The 24,663-nt window shown below is 44.5% G+C and overlaps 3 protein-coding genes and 1 long non-coding RNA gene across 9 annotated transcripts; 2 read left to right on the forward strand and 2 right to left on the reverse strand.

Annotated features, from left to right (window-relative positions):
- Positions 1–2,611: 2,611 nt before the first annotated feature.
- On the forward strand, positions 2,612–4,367 carry LOC112270531. The gene is made up of 3 exons (XR_002962772.1): positions 2,612–2,706; positions 2,810–2,973; positions 4,259–4,367. It is a non-coding gene; the product is annotated as an uncharacterized LOC112270531 (long non-coding RNA).
- Positions 4,368–7,641: 3,274 nt separating this feature from the next.
- Positions 7,642–15,273, forward strand: LOC100824190 (MADS-box transcription factor 58-like). 6 transcript variants are annotated; one of them, NM_001301392.1, is made up of 9 exons: positions 7,749–7,796; positions 8,250–8,488; positions 12,604–12,685; positions 13,713–13,774; positions 13,867–13,966; positions 14,045–14,086; positions 14,180–14,221; positions 14,341–14,518; positions 15,025–15,035. In NM_001301392.1, exons 1-9 carry the CDS (start codon positions 7,749–7,751, stop codon positions 15,033–15,035), a joined length of 804 nt encoding a protein of 267 aa, NP_001288321.1. The 6 variants fall into 6 exon arrangements, with proteins under 6 accessions (XP_024313921.1, XP_024313922.1, NP_001288321.1 ...); XM_010232015.3 differs by lacking the exon at positions 7,749–7,796 and adding an exon at positions 7,821–8,073 and having other exon boundaries at positions 15,025–15,273; XM_024458153.1 differs by having other exon boundaries at positions 7,642–7,796; positions 13,867–14,086; positions 15,025–15,273.
- Positions 14,981–16,935, reverse strand: LOC100836326 (trifunctional UDP-glucose 4,6-dehydratase/UDP-4-keto-6-deoxy-D-glucose 3,5-epimerase/UDP-4-keto-L-rhamnose-reductase RHM2). The gene is made up of 2 exons (XM_003566390.2): positions 16,766–16,935; positions 14,981–16,639 (listed from the first exon to the last, which is right to left on the reverse strand). The coding sequence occupies exon 2, from the start codon at positions 16,525–16,527 to the stop codon at positions 15,415–15,417; it is 1,113 nt and encodes a 370-aa protein (XP_003566438.1). The 5' UTR covers positions 16,528–16,639; positions 16,766–16,935; the 3' UTR covers positions 14,981–15,414.
- A 1,204-nt stretch (positions 16,936–18,139) lies between these two features.
- Positions 18,140–23,255, reverse strand: LOC100824497 (N-alpha-acetyltransferase MAK3). The gene is made up of 4 exons (XM_003568710.4): positions 22,932–23,255; positions 22,709–22,835; positions 19,004–19,059; positions 18,140–18,696 (listed from the first exon to the last, which is right to left on the reverse strand). Exons 1-4 carry the CDS (start codon positions 23,133–23,135, stop codon positions 18,484–18,486), a joined length of 600 nt encoding a protein of 199 aa, XP_003568758.1. The 5' UTR covers positions 23,136–23,255; the 3' UTR covers positions 18,140–18,483.
- Positions 23,256–24,663: the final 1,408 nt, after the last annotated feature.

Consider the following 24,663-nt stretch of genomic DNA (forward strand, 5'->3'; position numbering starts at 1 on the left):
AGGTCCTCGCTAATCCCTTGAGGACCATCGGGAACCAGTTGGCCCTAACCTTGTCGTCGGCGCCGATGGCGTGCATCCCCAATGTGTAGGTCAAGAGAAAATCCTTGGGGTTCAATGTCCCGTCGTACGTCCCGAGCGCCGATGCTCGGAACTTGCGGGGACATGTCACCCGGCGCAGCCGTCCTCGGCGCCCATGGGAGCATCCTCCAGCTCTTCTTGGCGTTGGCGTTCTGCCTCACGCCGGAGCCTGTGCTCCAAGCACTGGCGGAGGTCTTCTTGCTGGCGGGCGTTCAGGATACCCCGCGCGTCACCCCGTGTAGCGGTCAGTGACGAATCCGAGGACCCCTCGGGATCCTCGCCTCCTTACCCTCCCAGCAGGAGACGGTGCTCTCCATGCCCTGAGACGTGGGGCGCGTCTCCGCGTCCCCAGTTCTGCCCCTAGCCTGAACCGGTCGGGGCGCCCTCGCCTTGCGGCTGCTGGGCGGCGACGTGCCTTGTGGTGGCTCGTAGCGCACCATGACGCGCGCGGCTATGATGGCTTCTGCCGGGGTTTGGGCGGGAGGCTGCCGATTCTCTGACCGCTGCCCTCCGCCCTGTCCCCCAGCGCCCTCGGGTGAGTGGGGCGGGATTCCGTCAGCGTCTCACACGACGCGCTGTGCTCTTGGCGCAGCTGCCGCTGCGCGTCTTCGGCCCGCGAGTGGACTCGCTGGCCGGCGCGTGCGGCATCATGGCTGCTCGCGTGACTGGCTCTGGCGCTGGGAGCCGCAAGCCCCCTCACCGGTTGTCTGCCGACGGCCGAGGAGGTGGCGGTGGCAGCTGCGACTCCTGCTACAGCACCCGGGCAGGCTCAGGGTTCTCCTGATCCTACGACGTGGGCTGCATGTCGTGTGACCGCGTGTGCGCCGCTGGGGCACCACGCGGATCGATTTGAGAGTCGCCAGCCCGCTTGGGAGGCATAACGACGAGTTCTGCCGTCGATGGAGACGGAGCTGATGTAGTTTTAGACGATGACGCCGGCGGTCACCGACGAGCTCTCCGCACCGCCCCCCGACCTGGCGCACCAGATGTCGTAGCCCGGGGCTTAGACACCGGGGATGCGAGGCACCCGCTTTTTGATTCGGCAGTGGCCGTTGGAGATCGCTCCGGCGATCGCCAACGAGGCCAATGGCGGGCGCTGCAATGCACAAGTCGGTTTACTCAGGTTCGGGCCACCCGGAGGTGTAAAACTCTACGTTCTGCTTCTGAGTGTTTATTAACCAAAGAACAGGTGTTTACAAGGTTGCCGGGGGAGTCCCCAGGCGCTCTCTTCCCTTTTTGCTAAGTGGCTACTTGCTAATTCTGAACTAGATCTCTAGGGATTGCAACCTCCGCTCTGGTCTAACCTTCTGAAATCGGACCCCTTGACCGGTGGCGCGGGTCATCCTTTTATACTCAAGGGGATACCACAGGTGCCACAGTTTGCATGGGGGACGCGCCCTAGGACACGCGTCGAACTGGGACCCAAGCCAGCTGCCTTCGCTGTGCTGGCATGCATGCACGGTGAGACGCACTGTAGCTAGGGCCACACGTGCCCTAGATTCACTGCGGGCTACTCACTGCAAGCTACTCACTGCAGCTTGACTAGACGGGTAACCTCCTCCTTGTCAGAGCATTTAATGCTCAGCTTGTGCCACTCCACGCTCTGACCAGTCCTGCACAAAAGGAGCCTGCCGGGCAGCCACATGACATCGATACTCTGCTTGCTGCGCACCGGCCCTATTGTAAACGCCTGCATCAGGGAACACTCTCCCTGGCAGGTGGGCTTCCGGGGGGCGTCCTGACGGGGGTCTTCACGCTGTCTTCCGGGGTAATCCCCGCAGCCCGACTAGTTCTGGTCCACGGCAACCCTCTTCTCAGGCTCCTGTCGGGCTGGTGCCTTTCCGGGCAGCTCGCACCGCGCTGCCCAGAGTGCTGTCCTTGCGGGAAGCAAGTGAGACAACCCACGCGTTGAGCAACGGTAGTATCCGGGTGTCACTGGTGCGACAAGTATATTCTTGGCAGCGGTAGTGAGAGAGCAACATCGTGAACCAAAAAAAATTTAGGAAAAAAAACAATCTTGGTTTCGGTAACTTGGTTGACTGATGTGAAACAAAATTCATTTTCTGACTAATTGATTGATGGTGTTCATATCCATGATCCATGCATCGTCTAGCTTCCTGCAGCCATGATGGCTCCGTCACGCCAACCAGCAGTCCTCTCAGCTCAGGGCCTTGTCAACAGACAACGAAACGGCATGGGTTAATTTCCACTGCGAACGGCCGGTGGCAATTGGGTGGACGTGACGGGAGCCGTTGGGAAGCTCGACACCTCGATCGATCGCCGCTGGTTTACGTAGCCACAACGCATGCCAAGACGGAGCCAATTAATTTTTGCCATCCGTCCATCCATGCATCGATGGCGACCGGTAGGTGGGTGAGATATATGTCTGGTTACCATCGAATGGTGCTGATATATGCCCGTTGGTTCATCGATAGGCCATGCGGCGGCGGACACGGACGGATGGGCCCCAGGTCTTCTCTTCATACACAGCATCGATCCAAATCCGGCGGGCCTAAATGGGACAGGGCTTTGTGTTTTGCCTCACTTGGTGGCACGGCCTGCATCATGGCTCCTGTGCCCTGTGGGGAACCGGAGGAGCCAATTCGTCAATCGTTCAGCCGATGTGCAGTAAGCAATTGATCTCGTTCATGTATCTATTTAGTCTTTGATTATTTTATTCTGCAATTGGTACTGAACTAAAAAAATGTTTCTTGTGTGCATATACCGATAGTCAGGTACACATGGATGGAACCGAATCGGGTTGGTGCCTACACGATAGATCAAGCATGTGCGTGGAGAAAACCGATCGTCAGGAGTTCCACGGAGCCTATACGAACGCACGGCACGGCACGAGGGTCTTCTCTGCGGCGCTCAAATAGAGAGATCGTGGACGAGGTAGAGCGCACGGTCATTTTTTTCAACCTGGGCTTTTCCCTTTTTCATCATGGGCCAGTTCTTTTTAGCTTTCTGAACCTGCTTCTCCAAGAAACTGTCATCCCCCAGCTTTTTGAAAAAACCGTCACCTAAATTTTATTACACTACCAACTAGGTTGGCCTAAACTAGTTTGGATGCCTAACTAAATTTAAGATGCGACTTCTGTCGGAAGCTAGGCGAGGACAGCTTCTACGAGAAGTCAGTCCTAAAAGCCGAAAAAAACGCAGCCACTACGTGACCGAGGAAATAAAGGAGAAGCAAGATTTTAAACTACTATAGCAGAAACCGCTGACTAGCACCCGCAATCAAAACACTAGTTATGGCCAAAAACCTGCTACCCTCTGTAGCCCCACCGAAGGACAATAGGTCCCGAGATTAAATTCCGGCAGGCAAACATAAACCAACACAGCCAGCAAAACAAAGCCACAATTATTTAGAAATCAGCAATAAGCGGCACGCCTAACACGCTTCGAGGAACTGCAGAAGAATCGTATTCACCCATTAATTGCCGCATCAAACCTTGAGCGTTCAGCACCAGCTGCTTCTCCCCCTCCCTGATCAGCTCAACATCCATAGGCTTCAATTCTAAAGACATGCCCAAGATAGAAGAGACGAGCAAGTCGAAAATACAATTTCAAATGGGGACATCAACTTGTATTTATGGAAGGTAACCCTGTTGAATCAAACAATTCCAAATTGCTCACACCATAGCTGCAAGACCAATAACATAGAATTTGTGTCCCACCTCCCCAGGTAAGACCACATGCACGGTCCTTAGCTACGACTAGATCGTCCACGCACCTGTGCTCGCAATGGCTACGAGCAGACCAAACACCAACTAGACAAGGTTTTTCTCTTTCTCGTTAAACATCTCACTTGTCAATTAATATTGTCGATTACAGCAGTAAAATTACATGACAGAGTTCCGAGGTCCTTAGTAGGATCACTGTCAAATACGGTATTAAAAATACAGTCTTACTGTGCTTACATGTAAATTCCACCAAAAAAGAGGATGTCCTCAAAACAATGTTGAGGAAGGTCAGGAACCAGGCACTACAAATCTGCTCAGTATTAATAGTTCCTTTGGTGCTACCATAGCTGGAACATTTGGAATAAATGTTTCGTGCTATTTTAACACCAGGAGTTACTACATGATGCATTGGGATTCTGATGAAAACCCTTCCATTTCTCTAGGTCATCGTATCTTCTTCCGCAAAACTGAAAATTCATCATATCTATTGACAGGATGGGCGCAAATTTACTGCACAAGCACAACCAGGATAGTCCAAACCTTTGGGAATTGTGATGGTCACAGGTCCGTTATTCCCCTATAAAACAGGCATAGTTCGAATACCAAACTCAACGTTTTATACTTGATATGTGTACTTCCCGATTAGCTCAAGCAACTACTCAGAAATTTGCATTTTCCAAATAGATGGATCCAACAAGCTCTGTGTCACGACTAATGCCAAAGAGTTGCTGAGAACTCAAGAAGAAGCTCGAGTCTAGAGTTTCTTTCCAGCAGAGTTCGATTTGTCTCATATATCACAATAGCCATATTCTGCATACTGATCATATGCACCTACGAGACACTGTATGGTTCCAGCACACCATCCCATATAAGGAAATGGCTCGGCATATATAAGGGTTGTCCCTTGTAGGAACTAGTAGACGATTAGTTAATGAGACCGTCCCCTAGTTGGTATCATCCCCGAGTGTTACTAGGATACAGGTTCCAGACCATAAGCCCTAAAGCAAGTTGTATATATAAGGGGAAGGCCCCTGCAAGAAGGGGGAGAGGAGATGGGAGCAACCGAAGTCCAGTGGCGGAGTTGGAATATTGATTTAGGGTGGGGCAACTAGGCCTTTTGAGGCTTTTTGAAGGAATTTTTGGGCTTTTTTTATCTTCATTGTGGTATATGGTATCCTCATATCACCATCTATCCCCAATATCATTCGCGTAAATATCGCAGGATCAACGAAAAGACCTACCCCTTGACGGATCATGGACACGAATGAGGCCACCTTTGAAATGACACCAGCTAAGGCAATTTTAGTACATCCAGTGTCCTTGTTGGTGCGGGATTTCATGAAAGAAAAATGTGACTCCATCATGGCCATTGTATAGAATAAATTATTTGTGCTAATGGACTATTTCAAACAGTTGTTCCACAAAACTTTCTTTCATTGTACAGTATTATGGACGGGTCATAGGGACAGGTATCACTGAATCCCTAAGGGAGATACTTGTAGAACCATTTGATGGCGTTTTGAAACCTTCTATGATGGTGTTTTTTGTGACACTTCTTCATTTGTATATGCTTTGAAATGTTTCAATACTTGATATTTTAGGACTGTCATACTGATTACAGTATCATTGACTACTATTTTGCAACTAGCAATAATTCGACGATTTTTTTCTAGCTTGTGCGTTTGGTTTTGTTTGCTTTTATTTACCGATATCTAGCCTTTTTGGATTTGTTTTATGAGAACATAGTACAAACGCAGACCGTCACAACACGCGCATACACTCAACCCTATGAACGCACACATGTACACTCTACCCCTATGAGCACCTCCGAAACACTGAGCCGGCAGTTCTTGAGAGATTGACGAAGTCACCGCTGGTGCCTCGCTGTTGACGGGTACGTCACTGAAAATGAAACCTTGCCCCTATATGGGTTTTGATGAATGATGACAACATGGTTGAGGAACAAATGAGTTACACGGAGTGTTTCAGGTTTTAGTTTCTCAAAAGAATTGGTTTAGCCAGCATTGACGACCCCTAAAAATTGAAGTACAGGTACATGCTTGAAGTATGAAGAACTCATTGAAAAACTGAAAAGAGCGTTGAAGTGTAGATTTCTTCATAGGTCTTTCCATAGCTTTTTCTTCATTTGATTATAGGCACGCCGTACTATTAAGAGGGGGTTTGAAGTGTGAAGCTGGTTTAGGTGAAACCTTATTCTTCATATTCAGCTTAGGCGAAAATCATTTTTGTGTGAGTGTTTTTCATCGGAGTGAAGAATGAAGCATTTCAGACTTCAGAGAAACTTCCGCGTGAAGTCTTCACTTTGATTTCAAATGTGTTTGAAAATCTTTGTCGCGTTGTGCTTTGATCACGTAATCTTTCCGTTGTGAGACAACGGGATAAAGTGTGAACTAGGGTCTCGGTGCTCACTTTATCCAACGGGTCGCAACGGCTAGATCTACGATGCCCAGGCTATATAAGTCAACCCACTCGGCCCGAACGGATTCAGTGGTGATCCCAAGGAAATAATTTTGAAGTACACTTGAAGAAAACCCTTAGAGTTGAATTGAGCGTGAAAAATGGGATCTCCTCTCTGGCTGAGCACTTGAAGCTTATTCCTCTTGGTGATTGGCATCACCTAGATGGCTAGGAATCAGTGTTGAAGAGCAATCGAAGCTTGTTATTCGCCATCAACCAGTCTGTGAAGGTCTGGAGATCACCTCAAGATCTACCACGAGTAACTGGGCGAGACTTTGGTCTTAGCTCAGGAGGATTGGGTGGACTTGCGTGTCCGCGAGTCTTGTGTGACTCAACCCCCTCGACAGAGATTAGGATTGTGCCAAAAATCTGAACTTCGGAAAACAAATCATCGGTCTTCGTGTTCTGGTGATATCGTTCCTCACTCCTGTATTCTTGCATCTGTTGAAGTAAATCTTTTGTTGCTGCTCTTACTTTTGTTGCTGCTGCTACTCTCTAGTTTTACATCCTTTTTTTCGCCGCAACTCTAAAATTTGCTAAGTTAAAATCTCTATTGTTGAAGTGATGTGACTATTGTCAGTCTTCAGTCTTCATATTTTGAAGAATATTAAAACTGGTCACATTCAACCCCGCCCCCCCCCCCCCCGAAAAAATAGCCCGGTTAATCCTGAAATAATTCAGGAAAATGTGACACCCATGTCAAATCTAGGATTTGAACCTGGGTCGGCTGGTTCCATCACAAGGAGCCAGACCACCTGAGATAGGCTCAGTTCCATTTTGGATTTTGACCGATTGTACTCGGCCATCAGCCCATTCTTCTCTCTGGCTAACAAAAAAAACGACAATTGTCTGTGGATCTAAGGAATTGGAGGGTCAGGGAGTGCAATCTTCCATTATTTTTAAAATATTTTTGTGATGATTCTTTTACTAGCCAGATAATAACTTGATGTGCATTTATTTTTCATGGAAAAGAACACGTCCATCTTTGAGCGCCATGTTCATAACAGCTTGGCCTAAAGAGGGAATATTCATCTCATCTGCACAACTACCTTAAATCCTTAATTAACTTAATCTTGCAAAGTTACAAGTGAATTGCTTGGTGATATCTCTACCAATTTATCTTCATTCAAGTAACATCTCTCTACCTAAAACTGCATGCATGGAACAAATCAAGAAATAGATCTTAAATTTCCCCGACAGTTTTCATCCTTCTCCTACAAACTAGTTATGGACGTATGCTGTAAAAAAAACTAATTAAGGACTTAGGTGACCGCAAATTAATTAACACACTTGTGACATAAATTCAATGATCAACACGACACAAAAAATGAAAGGAGATGCCTAGAGGGGAAAGGACATCAAGAAGAGTCCAGGAGGAAGAAACAGCAAGGGCCACAGCTACCACTACTCCATCCCCTCCCCACCTTTCTCCTTTAAACACACTCGTCTCCCTCATCTCTTTCTCTATCTCTCTCTCTTTTCTCTCTAGCATCCACAAGAACAAACATGCAAATACTCAAAGAGCAGCTGGCTACGCCATCGACAGGCATAATGGTAATTGCTTCTTGCCCTGAAACTAGCTTCTCCTTTAAGTATCCGTCTTCCTAAGATTTAGATGGATGTGTAATGGGTAGAATCGATCATGGCGCTACTCCTGGGTGGGGAAATAGCTAGATTCCCTGCAAGGGGGAGAGATTCGGCTAGGGATATTTACTCTCTAAGAAAGCCACAGAAAGAAAGGCACCACACAAGAGAGGAAATGGAGCACAGCCTCACCTTTTCTTCTCATCTCCAAAGAATTGTCCAAGAAGTAGCAGCGCAAGAGCAGCCGGTATATAAATTTAAATACTAGCCATACATGCTCTCTGACTCTGCTATACTCTTTGATTTCTTGGTGTAGATCCATGTTCCATTGATACAACACAACAAACTCCCTTTGTGCTTGTAATTCTTGATCTCTGTTGATATTTTTGTTGAAGTCTTACTGGGATTTGGCGTTCCTGAAAGGTGAAGGAGTCTGACTCCCCAGGCTCAGGCTCGGGCTCAGCAGGGGCTTCTGAGAAGATGGGGAGAGGGAGGATTGAGATCAAGCGCATCGAGAACACGACCAACAGGCAGGTGACCTTCTGCAAGCGCCGCAACGGGCTCCTCAAGAAGGCGTATGAGCTCTCTGTGCTCTGCGACGCTGAGGTTGCGCTCATCGTTTTCTCCAGCCGTGGGCGTCTCTACGAGTACTCCAACAACAGGTGCGCCCTAGCTAGCTCTCTTGAGAATTTCGCACATACATATATAACGCATACTGCATGGCATATGTTCATGTGATCTTGCCCGAATTGGAGCTGGTTAGCTCCTACCTTTCTTTGTGGCTAAGAGGGAGGGGGGCATGGGGAAAGGGAAGCTGCATCTTTCTTGCTATACTTCTTCTGTTAATTAACTGTCTTGTTTATTTTGGTGCTTCTGGGGGTTGAAGCAAGGGTGAAAGGAATTCCAACAGTTTCTTTGTGTGTGTATTGTGTGCTGATGCTTCCGTTGCTGCTTTCTATTGTGTTTCTGTGAGGTGAGCTAGATGCCTGGGTAGATTCAGCACAGTGTATGCCCCTTGTGAAGAAGGCATGTACATGCTTCTGAGCTTTTCTTGTGTGTGTGTGATGGGTGTCTGTGCTTGCTTGGGCTTGGTGGTCCTCTTCTTTTCTTGCTCCATTTATGCTCTTTCCTTTCTGTGTGTGATGGGAGGGAGGGATGGGAAGGTGAGCCTTAGATCGCTCACACATCATATATATTCACACAAACTATATATTGCTTGTCTTCTTCCCTTTCCCCCCTTTTATTGCTCACCTTGGTTAAATTGTGTGTGAAGGTAGAGATCTACTACTCTCCTTGGGCTTGGTATGTGTGTGCAGTAACTTGGTAAGATTGTGTGTGAGTTTTGAGAGAGAGAGAGAGAGAGAGACCCTCCAGACAGAGAGGTAATAACCAGATGTAAGCCACAATTATTCTGCTTCTTTTGCATCATGTTCTTCTTTTTCAGGCCAAAGGAGGATTAGGGTTAGGGTTCCATCCCCATGTGCTTTCTTCCTCTCTCCTCGTGCTGTAGATGCTACTGTTGTCTGAGCGTGTGGTGGCAGCGGCACTTCTCTCATTAGAGCCATGTGTGGTGTCCTTTTGTTAAACCAAAGCTCATCACGATAGCTGTCTGGGACCCCTAGCCTCTGGGCTCTGGCAGCAGCACTGTACCTTCCATGAGGCGCCAAATGGAAACAGTGAAGGCATCACCGCAGCAGGCAGTGAAGAAGAAAATATTAGTGTGGAGTAGCTTTTCTTTTTTCCTCTCTTTTGGTCAGGTTAATTTATGCTCTGATTTGGCATTTATTATGTTAGCATTTTCCATGTGTCTTACTCCTGATGCATGCCCCAAACAAGATGTCCAAATAAGAACATCCACGCCCATACCGATAAACTATTCATCCCAAAAGGATTATATCCATTTATAAGTTGTGAAGAATTTAACCATTTTCTTTTTCCTCTCCTTTTGTTCCTGTTAATTTATGCTCTGATATGGTACTTATGGGAGCATTTTCCATGTGTCTAACTCCTGATGCATGACCTGAAATAGAAAGATACCAGCCAAAAACATGGGGGTGTGGCGGTGGTTCTTAATTTATTTAATCATGTCCACATTTTCATGTTCCCCATCCCCCACATAGATTCTTAAAAAAATTGGTGAATTGTGATCCTTATGCATGTCATGTCATTTACTTTCTTAATTTTTTAGTTCACTCTATCCTTCAGAAAACATCATCTTGAACTCAAATGACTTCATATCTTGAACATAATGATGTTTACTCTAGAACATTGCCCTGCCAATTTCCTGAAATGAGGATTTTTTTTTGGTGTGTGCTTTTATATCTAAATTACCATGTAATTTCCTTGCTATGTCATACACTTTTGTTTGGAATTCTTATCCCATATAAATAAAGATGATCATGCTAATCCTTTTTACATGCAATATGATAAATAACCTAATTAATTGTCAGACAAATGATTTAGTCCTATATATATGCATGCATAAATTGATTTCCTCTTAATTATGTGTGTCAAATGTTCGGTTAGGACTGTAGTTTTCCCTGTGTAATAAACGCAAAAAAGTTACTCCAAACTTCTGTTTGCACACACCTCTAAATTGGAACAAAGAGTTCTACTACTTGGAGCATATATTTCCCTGATTACACGTACGTAGTACTAATCCTGGATCCTGTAGTAGTCTGTGTGTTGTGTACAGTGATGTGAAAGCTGCCTAGGACGAGACCAATGGCAGCATGGCACGGTCAGAAACCAAGCCGTGTTGCCTCGGGTGAGAGAAAGAGAAAAGGCTGGTGAAATTGGTCAGAAAGGTTAAGGGACCCTCCCTAGGTGTGGGTAAAAGCTGAGACCCCTAGCCGTTCCTGGTTCTCTCCCAATAACCACTGGGTAATAGCATGTTCACTGTTTGCAGCCAATCAGCACGCATGCTCGACGATGCTAAGGTTCCGTTCAACAGTGAGAGAAATCCATTGCCACAGTGTCCTTGTGAACAGTAGTTTGGCATTATTATATGTGATGCCATTGGTGATGTGACATTGCTCTCATTGGTGTGGATGGTAGTGGCAGCAGCCAGCAGCATCAGCAGCTATCTAGCTAGCTTCAGCAGTAGTGATGATGACCTTGAAGCATTCTGTTTAATGTTGGGCCTTGGGGAGGAAATGGTGTGATATGACAATTTTATTTGCAGTTTTATTTTGTGTGTTTTCTATCAGTAATTGAGTATGGGCATGCTTGGGGAATGGACAGAGAGAGATAGACTAAAATTTGACCAAATTATCTTGTCTGTATGATTTCAATAGCAAGTCTGGACAGCCCTTTCATCAATGATGTTGGTGGTTCTGTCAATTTCAAGAAAATGTTTCTAAATGTTTTACGCCGAGATGTTTGAGACAACCCCAATTAGTTGAGTCTTCTCAGCTTTATATAGCAAATTTATGTTCTGAATCTAAAGAAAAGTTTCTGATGAATAACATGGGACGTTTTCCACTTTTCCTTGTAAATGAACTAAACACCTTTTTCAAGAACTCATTTTTAGATGACTGATCAGCTAATACATAAACAGAACACCTTTTATATTACTAGTAGTATTTTTGGAGTAATTATTGATAACCGTCAACAACTAAATGGATTTAGAGGAAGTTCAAACTATATATAGATGCTCAAAGTAGAATGGTTTATATTTGACACCATTACCACATCCGAACTTATATGTGTGTGCAGTACTTCTCTAAGATTCAGAGACAGCAGTAGAAACTGTAGCAAACTTTTTAGCTAACTAATGCTGATAGTGGGGCAGACCGGCAGAGCTCCGGCTAGCTATTGCCAATAATATTTAACCCTTTAAATTTTTGTGTAGAATTTATTTAGTTACATTGTTTTCCCTGAAACAGTCAAGCATTTTTCTACAATCCCTGGGATGTTTTTGTTTGGAGCCAAAGTTCTAAACATTACAATTAATAATAATTATATGTCTTCAACATTACTTATGTTTACCATATTTTTGTTTTCTTTCGATTCAATAACATAAAATACTAGCACAACTGGTTGATATTCTCCAGGGCCACACATGCAATATATATGGATAAAACATTGTACCCCCAAGTACTGTTCAAATGGAAAAAGGAACTCCTCGGTAAAGAACCATACTGTAGCAAGGCTAGCTCATGAAAGGCTTGTGATAGCACACATCTTTGCCCAGCGTGTGAGCGTGACATGTGATGTTTGTCTGCCTCCCATGGACCTGATAGATTTCACAATGTTTCTTGTTCAACGCAATAGGGCAACTGCATATTCATAGACTGTAAAAAGTCAGCCAGGCATGCAGTTGACTTGCTGTGTTTTGGGTATATATGCAATTGAAGCTGCGCATGTGTCTAAGAGATGTCAGGTTTAGTAATGATGCGGAGATTAAGTTAATTAAACCCACCATATTGAATCGTGGCAACAAATATTTGAAGTATGCAATAAGATCACACACACGTAGCCAATTCATTAACATCTTCCCTGATCTACCATAGTATACTTGAAGATTTGGGTTACAATTAAGTAGAATACAGTATGTCTAGTTTTTATGGAGAAACCAGGCCAAAGACAAATTTGGGCAGTAATTTTGGCATACCATTTACTTTATTTCTTTCGAGAACAACTCAACTGAAAATTTCAGGAAACAGTTTTTTTTTGTTACTGCTCCTTCTAGTTAAGACAATAACACATGTGATTTTTGTTGATAGGAAGTCCATAAATGCATGTATGTACTAACTCCAGCTGTACCCAAATGCAGCGTGAAGGCAACCATTGAGAGGTACAAGAAGGCAACCAGTGACACCTCCAACACTGGGACAGTTGCAGAAATCAATGCGCAGGTAACATCATGTCATCATATGCTATTCAACAACAACATAAAAGATTTCAGACCCTGCCACACTCTAGATTGCATGCACTCCTAGTCTACGGAACTTCACCGTAGGCAACATTAGTTCCTTCTAACTGTCCTCCGGTGTCAAAAATGACATCCTCTGAGCAAAATCTTCAGATTGGACATCCTGGTCACAAGGAACTAGTGGTCATTACACAATGGGAACTCTAGTGACAGACTACTCTATGGAGAACCTATTTGGACCAGCAGATCATATATACAAATGTTTGTAGTTGTCCACTGGACAACATGCATGATTCAAGTGGGGCATGGCAATTGTATGCATCATAGTTTAGTTTGCACATAAATGATAGCCGTCCTTTTAAGCAAATAGGAAACACCTAGGTCTACCTGGTCAATACATTATTGATCTATTTGTGGGTATATTGCATAATTGCTTAACCAAATCATTGGTTTAGATTTATTGAATGACATGTTGGAATGTATCCTCTATTTCCTATATATTCTCAGAAAATACCAATCTGGGCCAAGTTTGCTAGCTAGCTTCACTTGAATGATATACATATTGTCGATCAATATGGGTGCACCTAGAAACAGCAAAGATGCTTAGTCTCAAATCTGAATCTATACTTTTATGTATATATGATATTATTATGCGCCGCAAAAGTACTCCATAATTTTCTTAGACTCTGTTTTGCATGAAAAATAGCATAACTGCACTTTGAGGTTTTATATGCATATTACATAATTATAACAGGTATAAGCATGCATTCTACATTTCAAATAATACATATAATGAGCATTTTTCTTACCACGTGTCACATGTGCATGACATTGGTTAGCACCATCCATCTTAACAGAAGGAATTCTTTCAAAAAAAAATCTTAACAGAAGGAACATGGAAGAGTGGATGAGCAATTAAGTTGCCAACCGAAACTTGAAATATTTGTTAGTCATCAACCAATAACAATATCTGAAATATTACTAAATGCACCCAAATTACAAACTTGCAGCATTATCAGCAGGAGTCTGCTAAGTTGAGGCACCAGATAACTAACTTGCAGAACTCCAACAGGTTCAATATTTTTCTCAACCTAGCAACTTAGTTATTCTTTGAAGAGAGCCTTTTGGTAAATTAATTAACTGGTACGTCCATTGATGCACTAGGACCCTAATAGGTGAATCTATGGCCACCATGAGCCACAGAGACCTTAAGCAGTTGGAGGGAAGGCTGGACAAAGGCCTGGGAAAGATTAGAGCAAGAAAGGTTCACATGATTGATTATTGTGTTTTAGAGAACTATATGTTATGTTTCTCTAACCCCGGAAATTCTCATTGCCCACAGAATGAATTGCTATGCGCTGAAATTGAGTACATGCAGAGAAGGGTAAGACAAAAAAAAACATATTTCTTTCCTTCGAAAATTCTTCCCTTTTTTTTTACTTCAAAAGAGTAAAATTACAAGATGAGTTCTTTTCAGGAAATGGAGCTGCAGAATGACAACTTGTACTTAAGGAGCAAAGTAAGTAATCTCTCTTCACTAAAAAGGAAGAATGCATGTGACATCTACATAATAAATCTGAACTACTGTGTACTATATAGAAGTTACTGCAAATCTAAGTCAACACCTAATCAATGCAGGTTGCTGAGAATGAAAGGGGGCAGCAGCAGACGTTGAACATGATGGGGGCAGCTTCAACGAGTGATCAGTACGAGCAAAATATGATCCATTGCGATCCGAGAAACTTCCTGCAGTTCAACATCATGCAGCAGCCTCAGTACTACCAGCAGCAGGAGGACCGGAAAGCTTATGACTCAGGTTAAATATTCTTCTAGCCTGTATATATGTAAATGCATATGCATTTAAATCATCTTTCATGTTCCGAAATGCACGTGAATATAAGAAATTGTAAAGAAGGGATATAGTTGCTAGAATGATTTATACAATTTCTAACTCTTAAGGTCCATATATATAGGAGCTTGTTGAAACGGAGAAAAGTGACATTGCACAGTTAGTAGTAGCACTGTTGTACCAATCTGTGATGTCCTTCTCTTGTTGATTTATTTTCAGTGATTTTGTCTTTGATTCTCTAACCACCAATAGAGTTGAGGGTTAAATTGTGGGGGCAGTATATATTATTGTTTTAGGGCCATGTTCAGTTCCAAACTTATGACCATCTGTTCAAAAAGGATTGCAAAAAAAAAAAGGATTGCATATTCACTCAAATAGTAATGGCCAGTTAGGTGCTCGATCTCCTTTGTGATACACATTTCCATACTAATCATCTGTCATTTAATATTTTACTGGTCTTATCTGTATTTCAGTTGAAAGGTGATCCGTGGATCAACGCAGCAATCTCTATCATGTGCCTTCAAGTGAGACTGAAGCTACTGAAGCTATATAAATGTGAAATTATATATAACTAGAACTTGGCATGTGTGTACTCTTTACACGCATAATCAACTTTATCCCATAATTAAGGCTTGGCACCACCAATGCAATGTATCTATATCAATCTATGCAACTCAGATACTTGTTCAGATATATCTATCTACCTTTCTAAATGCAATTAATACTGGTGCCATGTCTCCTAATTCATGAATCATATAGAACATACTGGTGAAATAAAACATGGATTGCTGTTAAGGATATGAGGATGTAATTATAAGTTAAACACATAGGATACGTACCTAGTTAAATGGAGTATATGTCAATTAATTGAAATCAAAGTTGGTCATGGAGGTCGAATCGAAGTTTTGCTGCGGCGTGAGCATCCTCGGGTGCGGCAGCAGCGCGGCGGAAACAGCACCCCACCAGTCGGCGCCGTGCTTGACATACCAGTCTGCCGTCTTCTTGATCCCCTCCTCCCACGAGGTGCGCTCCGACCATCCCAGCGCCTTGAGCTTCTGGTCGTCGATGAAGTACCTGTGGTCGTTGAACGGCCGGTCGCTGACCGTCCGGATTGCCTCGCCGGGGTTCAGGCCGAAGAGCCCGCAGATGTGACGAGCAACGTCGACGACGCGGCGCTCCCTCGTGGTGCCGATGTTGTAGACGCTGCCAACCTCTCCCCGGTGGAGCACAACGTCGAACGCCTCGGCTACGTCCTCGCAGTAGAGGTAGCTCCGGACATGGGAGCCGTCGCCGTGCACGGGGAGCGGGCCGCCGCGCATGGCGAGGAGGATGAACTTGGGGACGAGCTTCTCCGGGAACTGGTGCGGGCCGTAGACGTTGTTGCCCCGCGTGGTGATGGCCGGGAGGCCGTGCGAGCGCGCGTAGGCCATGACGAGCATCTCGGCGGCGGCCTTGCTGGCGGAGTAAGGGTTGGAGGGGAGCAGCTGCGAGGCCTCGTGGTTCCCCACGGCGGCGTCCTTGTCCGTCTCGCCGTAGACCTCGTCGGTGCTGACGTGGACGAAGCGGCGGACGGCGCCCGGGCCGGCGCGGCGGCAGGCCTCGAGGAGGACGTGGGTGCCGAGGACGTTGTTCTTGGTGAACTCGAAGGAGTTGTCGACGTGGGTCTGCGCGGCGAAGTGCATGACGGTGTCGATGCGCTCGCCGTTGAGGAGGTGGAGGACGAGGTCGGCGGAGGCCACGTCGGCGCGGACGAAGCGGAAGTTGGGGGACGCGAGAGCCGGGGCCAGGTTGTTGAGGCTGGCGCAGTAGTCGAGCTTGTCCAGGGCGAGGATGCGGTACCAAGGGTAGTCGCGGACCAGGCGGTTGGCCACGTGCGACGCGATGAACCCCGCTGCGCCGGTGATGAGGATGTTCTTCGGCACGTACTCCGCCGCCGCCTCCACTGCCGGCGTCTCGGCGCCCGAGGAGGAGGCCATGGTGACGAGACGTACGGGCCAATCGGTTGAGTATTCGATAGATTAATCGTCGATTTTTCTCATTAGATCCGTATTAGTAGGGGCTTGCCGTCCACCTCAACTCACCCCTCTCCTGGGGAAACACAGCACAGAGCAAATGTGAAATCACGGTTAGATCTAAGAAAACCTCAAGAACAAAAGTGCAAACATTATTACTGCTCTGATTCAATATTAATTAACAATGGCGCATCTGGTTTACCTGCAGGAGGCGAGAAAAATGATTGGAGCGTTCTCCTTCTCTTCTTCTCTTCTTCTTCTTCGGGAACAAAGTTTTCAGATAGCGAGACTAGTTTGGAGTTCACAGTTCCTCGTTTTCGTTGGGCATTTTTTCTGTCTCTCTTAAACCTAACAATTCGAATCTTCTGTTTCTTTTAGAGGATCCTAGCAATCGAATCATGACATCCTAACTAGCAATCGACACAAATTATCGTTTTACAAGCCCATATATGGTAGAATTTGGGCCCAATTCTACCCCGACTTTCAGATTGGGGGTTAAGCCCAAGCCCCTAGCCCTTGTGATCTGATTACCACCGGTGCGATGCATTTCCCTTATAAAAAAACCCGGTGCGTTGCAGACATAAACATCTAGCAATTCACGATAATGTCAATATAGATTACGTACGTGCATCAAGCGACGTTTTTTGGGAAACATAGTTTAGATTTTTGGATCATTTGACCACCCTGAATCTAAGCTCAGGTGTTGGTGAGTGGTGAACTCATAGCACTAACTACTCTGTCAAGGTTCCTTCCTTGACTCCTAAATCGCGATGTGTCTACAATGTTTTCTCAAAAATAGCGAAATGGATATTTTAATTGGCTCCTCACATCCCAACCAACAATGATGTCTCAATTTGCAAGGGAATCATAATGTCATAATAACCAATAGTTGTCCCAAACCATGTATTTGAGCCAGTGTTATAAAATGGTAACACTCGCAAATGCCAAGATGCACACAAACTAAACTTTAGATAGCATATGCTATCCCTAATAAAACACATGGAAATAGTGATGTGCCACTACAAATAAATTTACGGGAACTCGGATGTGTCGCAACAAACACTGATGCTTCCTCCTCTTGGTCAACCACCATGAGCCAGCCAAGCACGACCCCGGTTTTTTGCATCCGTAAATGGGAGACAAGGTACCTTTTCCTACTCCCATGATGTCCCATCCTCCTGCTCCATGCACTTCTCGGCTATGCCTTTGGCTCCTTCGCTAATTTTCTGTTACTCCGTCGCTAGTTACAACAGTAAAGAACTGTTAGAGCATGTACAATGCAAGATGACTAGGTGGCTGTTTAGAAAAATTAACCGATTTTTGTTAAGCACTGATGCTTATTTAGACTAAGCAGATGCCTAACTTGGCACCTCCTCTTTACAAAATAAGCACTGGTGCTTAAAAAAGTGCTTGGTTTATTTTCATAAGCACCTGTTTTAGCACCTTGCATTGTACATGCTCTTATATATCCCAAACAAGTTCCAGCCAGCTCGATGCCAAATCATAAAGTAAAACCTGCTACAAATGTGACCATTCAATCTTTTTTTTTAATCTAGCCTCAAAAAGCCAGAACGTCTTATGCAAAGGGATTTCCGCCCTAAGAGGGGCGGAGTAAATCAAATTTTACTCAAAATTCATCCCTCGTCACATTGAACCCCTGCCATCATTGGTGTTTCATTTTGTCCCTTGTCCTATGTACATGTTGCTCCAGTGGCACACACAGATTCAGAAAAATGATCGACAAGATTTACCAGGTTGCTAAGAAGAAAGAGACTCCCAGAATAAAAGGTGGGCAAAAGCATGGGACTCGGGTGCTATAAGGCATGAATAACAGCTATAAAGCAAGAGACAGGAAAAGGTTAAACAAAACAAGAAATGGCTCCGTTCCCATCTGATTCCAATTCTGATCAGAGAATGTTATCACAAGTAAGGGGAGTCGATGAGTTGATCATCTCTTTCATCACCCATCATCATCGGAGGAAGACCAAGATCAAGGCGCGGAAACAGTAACTTGAGGCGAAAAGCATCCACACCATTTAAATAGTATCTGTACAGCCTCTTTGCTCGGATAAAACCCAGACGGCCATACAGCGCCAGGGCACCCTTATTCGTAACCTCTGCTTCAAGTGTGACCTGGATCGTAACAGCGAGTTGGATGTCAGATACTTCTTCTTCTACAATGTTAAGCAAAATATATTCTTGTTGAAACTGCAAAATTGTAATTTAAGGAATCTAGGGGCTAGGGCCCAAGGTGTCAACCTTGCTTTGCCTTTTCTTTCGAAAGAAAGTTACTGAACCATCTATATACTGAGCAAGTTAGACGATAGACACAGAAAGTAGGACAGGTGATAACTGATATTATGTTTTTTCACGTGTCAAATTTTCAGATGAAGTGAAAAGTGAGCAAAGAAAGAACAAGAGAAATGGTAGTATAATTTACCTCTTCACAGCCAGATTCCATCATTACCCGAATGGATCTAGTAACCAGCTCAGTTGCTGCACCATGAAGAAATATATGGTTAAGCTGACTAAGACCGGCCTAACATAGACGTAAGCTGTAAGATTCAAATTGTGAGGGTTCCAATGCCAGGAGTTGACGAAAGAATAAAAGATTACTCCTATGTGGTAACCATTAGAATATTTGCAGCAGCAGCACTAAGACCCTAATGGTGCTCTTGAATCCTAAATAAATCTAGTTCTACCCATTCTTAACAAGGCCAAGTGTTTGGTGGAAAGAAAATAGCTGGCCTTGCCAACAAACTAGCCTGCACTTTCTAGCCCTGCCAGGAGAGGTCAATTGGCTCTCCAATATCAGCAACACACTGACGAGTGGAACACTAGAAAACAAATCAACTGCCTTGGTACTTCTCACCTTCTACAGTTATTAGTAGCTGGCCAAATGAAACCAAACAAAATTCTTGCACCTGTAGGCTATAACTTGGACGAGCTACAATTCCTTGCCTAGCTGGGCATGATTAGAAAATGGAGGAACCATACATAACTAAGCAATTTCAATTCGGACAATCTAGAATTCCTTGCCTAGTTGTGCATAATTAGAAAAAGGATCCAAACGGACGCTAAGAAACTTCACTATATTTTGTTCCATCGAAAGCAACAATGCCCTGTGCTGATATCTGATTTGCCAGACTGGACTACCTTATGTAATCCATCTATTGCAGAACGTATGAAAATTGGTGCAGAATAGAAGTTCACTACGCGGTGCCAGACAAGAGACAACCCACCAAGTTTGCTAAGCTCTTATGTAATAGTGATCCAAATCCCAATTCCAACTAACCAAATAAGATTATATAGTTCAAGAAAAAGAAGCATAAGAAAGCATGCCAATTATAAAGAAAAAAAACTAGCATAGGCATGTTAAATTATCAAGAAATAAATGTAGCATCCAAGAAGAAACTATGCCTTTTCTTTCTGCAAATTAAGCAGAAACAAGTTCAAACATGCAACAAAATACTTAGCATAGCTGCTTCTTTCTAACAGAAAACAAAGGAACCTAAGCATTCCAAGAACCTACTCATAAGTCATAGAGTAAGGTTAGTAACACCACACCATGTTGATTGCACATTACAGGATCCTCTGAAGCCAAAAGCAATCTATAGAGTATACCTGGGCATGGCAGCCTGGCCAGGCTTGTCCCTCCGGCTGGGGCTCAGGCCTTATTTCGCAGCAGGATCGATATTTGAGGCTGGGCTCAGGCTTTGATTTTCATCCCAAAGAAGGCCCAGCCCGACATGTGTTCAAATCTGCTGCATCTCCATCCAAAACCCAACCCCAGTCACCATATTAAAGATCCCCTTACCTACAGTAATGTACACAACTCACAACCCTAATTTTTCATTCCCCTCCACCCCGGGCAGCACCAGGGCGCAGCACTCCTTCCACTCTCTCATCGCAGCGCCTCCACCCAAAAGCAGGGCACCCACAACTCTCCCATCCTACGCCATGCTCTCTGATATAGCTTGACCTCCCTCCTTCAGCTCCCCAATGGGCTCTCCTGCATGGGTCGTGGCTTCACCACGTGTGGTGGTCGTCCTCCTTGTGCAATTGCATCGATGCCTTCGTCGTCCTGTGCACGGCTCTGCGTAGGCTGTCGATTTTCTCCCATGCATACGTCGAGGCTGCCTTATCCAGCAGTGTGGACACACGGCTGCGTCAAGGCATCCTATTGCACATCTCGTCTCCCTAGCAAATCAGGAATCTATTCCTTGCTCAGTAGTGCTCAATGTATATGTGAATGGATTCTTTGTGTATATACCGTGCTACTTCACTAGAGCAAATTTTGTTACACATTGGCTGCATGCCTGCAGGCGTCCCAGATCTTGAATGTTTTGGTGCATGTTTCTTTCAAGGTAAAACACGGTTCGCACAGCTTCGAGGCGAGGTCCTAGCTAAAGCTCTATGGCAGCTATCGCTAGCTATCACGAAAGCTATTTACGATAGTGTTTTCATATAATTTTTGTATTAAATAAACACATACAAATGTCACATAATGTTTTTAGTCCAAAAGGCTATCACGAAAGCTATTTACAATAGCGTTTTCGTATAATTTTGACTTTCATAAAAATTGTATTTCAAAATTATCATACTGTTTTGAGATAAATGTACCTATATCAAGTAGCGGCAGCTCTCGCTAGCTACAAGCTATAGCAAATAACGTAGCTTTTTGGAGCTATAGCGCTAGTTGCTAGCATAGTGGAACATTGGCCCATCGCTTAATGTTTTGAGTCCAAAAAAGCTATAGCTAGCTATTACTTCCTTTACAAACCATAAATAATTGCACGGCATTTTAACACTTGCATTTTTTTATAGCAATTTACTGGTCCAGAACATGTTTGATAATTGATAGTCATGCTGATGGAAATCAGAAGCTGCCATGCTTTGACTCAGGGGGGCCGGGTTCCAGGCTTTATTGTCGGGACAGGCTTGGGCTTCAACGCTGTTAAAATTTGGGGCCTGGGCTGGGATCAGACTTAGATTTAGGATGCCAGGCTTTTGGAAGCCCAGGTCTACTACAGAGCACGCAACAAACAGTTACAAGCATGGAAGGGGAATTGGTCAAGGTGCACCTGTCAGCAACCAGAAAAAACATAACAAGAAGAAACCATATTTCATACAAACATAAGAATATCATGAACAGTGTGGCAATCGGTGGAATATTTTGATTTTAACAAAGAAAAAAAACTCACCACTCGACCGTCCACTAGTTGGCCGAATTGGGACAAAAACCTGCACGTGATGTGCAGTTTGTAAGTTGGATAAGTTCTTTATGTCAGTCATACTTTTTTTTACCTGGGGGACTATTTCAGAGCATATTGCATATCAAGAAACTATAATAGCAGTTATTCTCATGCTTCATTTTGAGACAGAGAAGCACATAAAAGTTGGACTCTCACTGCAAGCACGAAAGACTGCTCCCATTCACACCCAATAAACCAAACAAGTACTTCACACAATGGGAGAATAACTGCTCCCATTCACAGCAAGTGAAATGATTATCTTATTTTCATGCTTTGTTTTGAGACAGAGCAAGCAGATTAACAAGTTGAGTTCTTATCGCAAGCATAAAAATTGCTCGCATTCAAACCAATAAACCAAACAATTATCTCTAAAATACTGAAGGACACAACCAAACAAAGTCTTGCGACAAATCAAATGCCTATGTAAAGACCACAAACCCTTGTACAAGAGTAAAAATCTGGGTAGTTAGATTCACTAGACTAGATAAAAACTAAACTTGAAATGCAAATGTTGATTTCTGATAAATTCAACAGATCCATATACACAAGATCTTAGCAGACTAACAAAGTAGTATCTCTCGGCAGCACCATAACGCCATAAAAAGTGTGTTTCCCATAAATCTCATTAAGGGCTTGCTCGGTTCACACCAACTCCAGCTGAATTGGTGGGGATTGGGAGGGATTGAAGGGGAAATGAACTATAATCCCTCTCAATCCGTGACATTCCCTCTGGATTGGTGCAGATTGGGTTCAAACGAACGGGGCCTAACTCAGTACAACCACACATACATACATACATAGGAGCATACCAGGATCATACATCGTCTAGCAACAATTCAAGAACTATACCAAAAATAAAGGAGTAGTAACTTCTAAGTTAATGGACTCACCGATTCCTCGGCCCCGGTAGGCCTTGAGGACGACGAGCATGGCGATGTACCCCCTGAAGGCTCCCCTGTGCTCCCCCATCTTGCAGACCACCGTCCCCACACATTTACCCTCCTTAGCATCAAACGCCTTCCGATGGATCTCGCGGCATACCAATAAACCATAAGAACACATCAATGAAATCCAAAATTCCAGCGACACGAGAAGGAGAGGGCAAAGGCGTACGAGGAAGGTGAGCTGGGGCCAGAGGTAGACGAAGTAGCGGTAGGTGAAGATGGAGTAGGGCTCACTGAGCTCCGCGTCCACCAGCGACATCACCAGCGGGAGGTGCTGCTCCCCGCCGTAGCTAACGTACGCGATCTCTGCCTCCCCGCTGGAGGATTCGACGCGCTCAGTGGGCGCCGCCGCCGGCATCACAGCAGCCGACATGAGTCGCCGGAGGATGAAAGAAAGCGGCGGCGGCGGCGCGACGGAGAACTGGAGGGGAGGAACGGCCGCGAATGCACAGACGGACGGGTTGTTGGACTGGGCGCCTGGCAGGCCCAACCAAACTTTAGCCCGAAAGAACCGAGCTCACAAGACACATGACAAGTTGACAAGAAGATTTTAGCCTTACGTTTTAGGGCCTACAGCTTCGTTTCGAGGCCCAAACCAGTGTAAATTATGCATAAAATTCTATACTGCGGTTGGACACAATCGTAACCTTGGGCCCAAATCACAAGTTACCAAGTGGAGTACCTCCCACTATAGCGGCAAACTGCCTCAAGTAGTTAAACAAGTGCCTTCTTCTAAAAAAAAAGTTAAACAAGTGCCTGTAAAAGTTTTAAAAGACCAAATGAAAGGTGCTGACATATTTTTCCTGAAGTGCCTTACAACTTTAACATTTCAGGCACTTTTGCTAGTGCCTATAATCGAGTTTAAGCACGGTTTTTGAAAATGCCTAAAAATTTACTCCCTACGATCCTAAATTCTTATCGTTGTTTTAGTGAAAATTTAGGAATTTAGGATCGGAGGGAGTATTTGCTTGTGGTAGTTTATTTCCTGTTTAAGTTTTGTTCTGGACAGTTTTGCTTTCTTGTCTGTAGTTCATTTCTGTTGCATGTCCTTCGTTTTACTTTGAAAGAACAGACTTTTGGATCTTGTAGTCTTGATTTCTTTAATGAAATTAGGGTCGGGTCCATTAATCCAAATAATAATAATCTTCACCATTAAGGTTGCAAATAACTAGCTGTTGCTCTCCTTTAGCTTTCTTCGCACCCTAAACACCAAGCGGTACAGTTCATCCTGTGCAAAACCGAACCGAAAATCAAAAACCGGAAGAAATTAACCATACCGAACCAAAATTTCGGTTTTCCCGGTTTTTGGTTTCGGTTCCGGTTAGGCAAACAGCTAACCGGATCGGAATCGGTTTTTTCGTTTAGAAACCGAATGGCTTCGGTTAAACCAAAGTAAACCGAACCGATATAAAATATATCGTGTGAGAGCTAACAGAACGAACGCTTTGTCCCAATGGTCTGTACTGCGCTTGTTCGGGTCACTCAGCCAGCAATACTTTGTTTGTTTTTTCCCGGTCGGTTGGGCTGGCTATAGAGCATATGGGGCCAGTTGGGCCGTCGGTAGAGTATATGGGCTGAATCTGAGGAAATTTGATTTGGACCGAAGCAAATAGCCACACGGCCAGCCCAGCTGCAGACGGACTGATGCAGTGCAATTTTTTTTTTCTAGGAAAGCAAACATGTGTATAAAAATTTATGCGTCCTTCAAAAATTCGCATCAATTTTGGTTAATTTGGTTATAAGCGAAACCGAACCGAAAGTAAATGGTTATAACTAAACCGAACCGTATTTTTATACATAACCATATTAACCAGAAAACTGTATAAACCGAACCGAACGGAACCGAACTAAAAAACCGAACGCACACCTGGGGTACAATACTTGACTAGGGGTATAGCTTG

This window comes from Brachypodium distachyon, chromosome 2, assembly GCF_000005505.3.
Source record: "Brachypodium distachyon strain Bd21 chromosome 2, Brachypodium_distachyon_v3.0, whole genome shotgun sequence".
NCBI lineage: Eukaryota > Viridiplantae > Streptophyta > Magnoliopsida > Poales > Poaceae > Brachypodium > Brachypodium distachyon.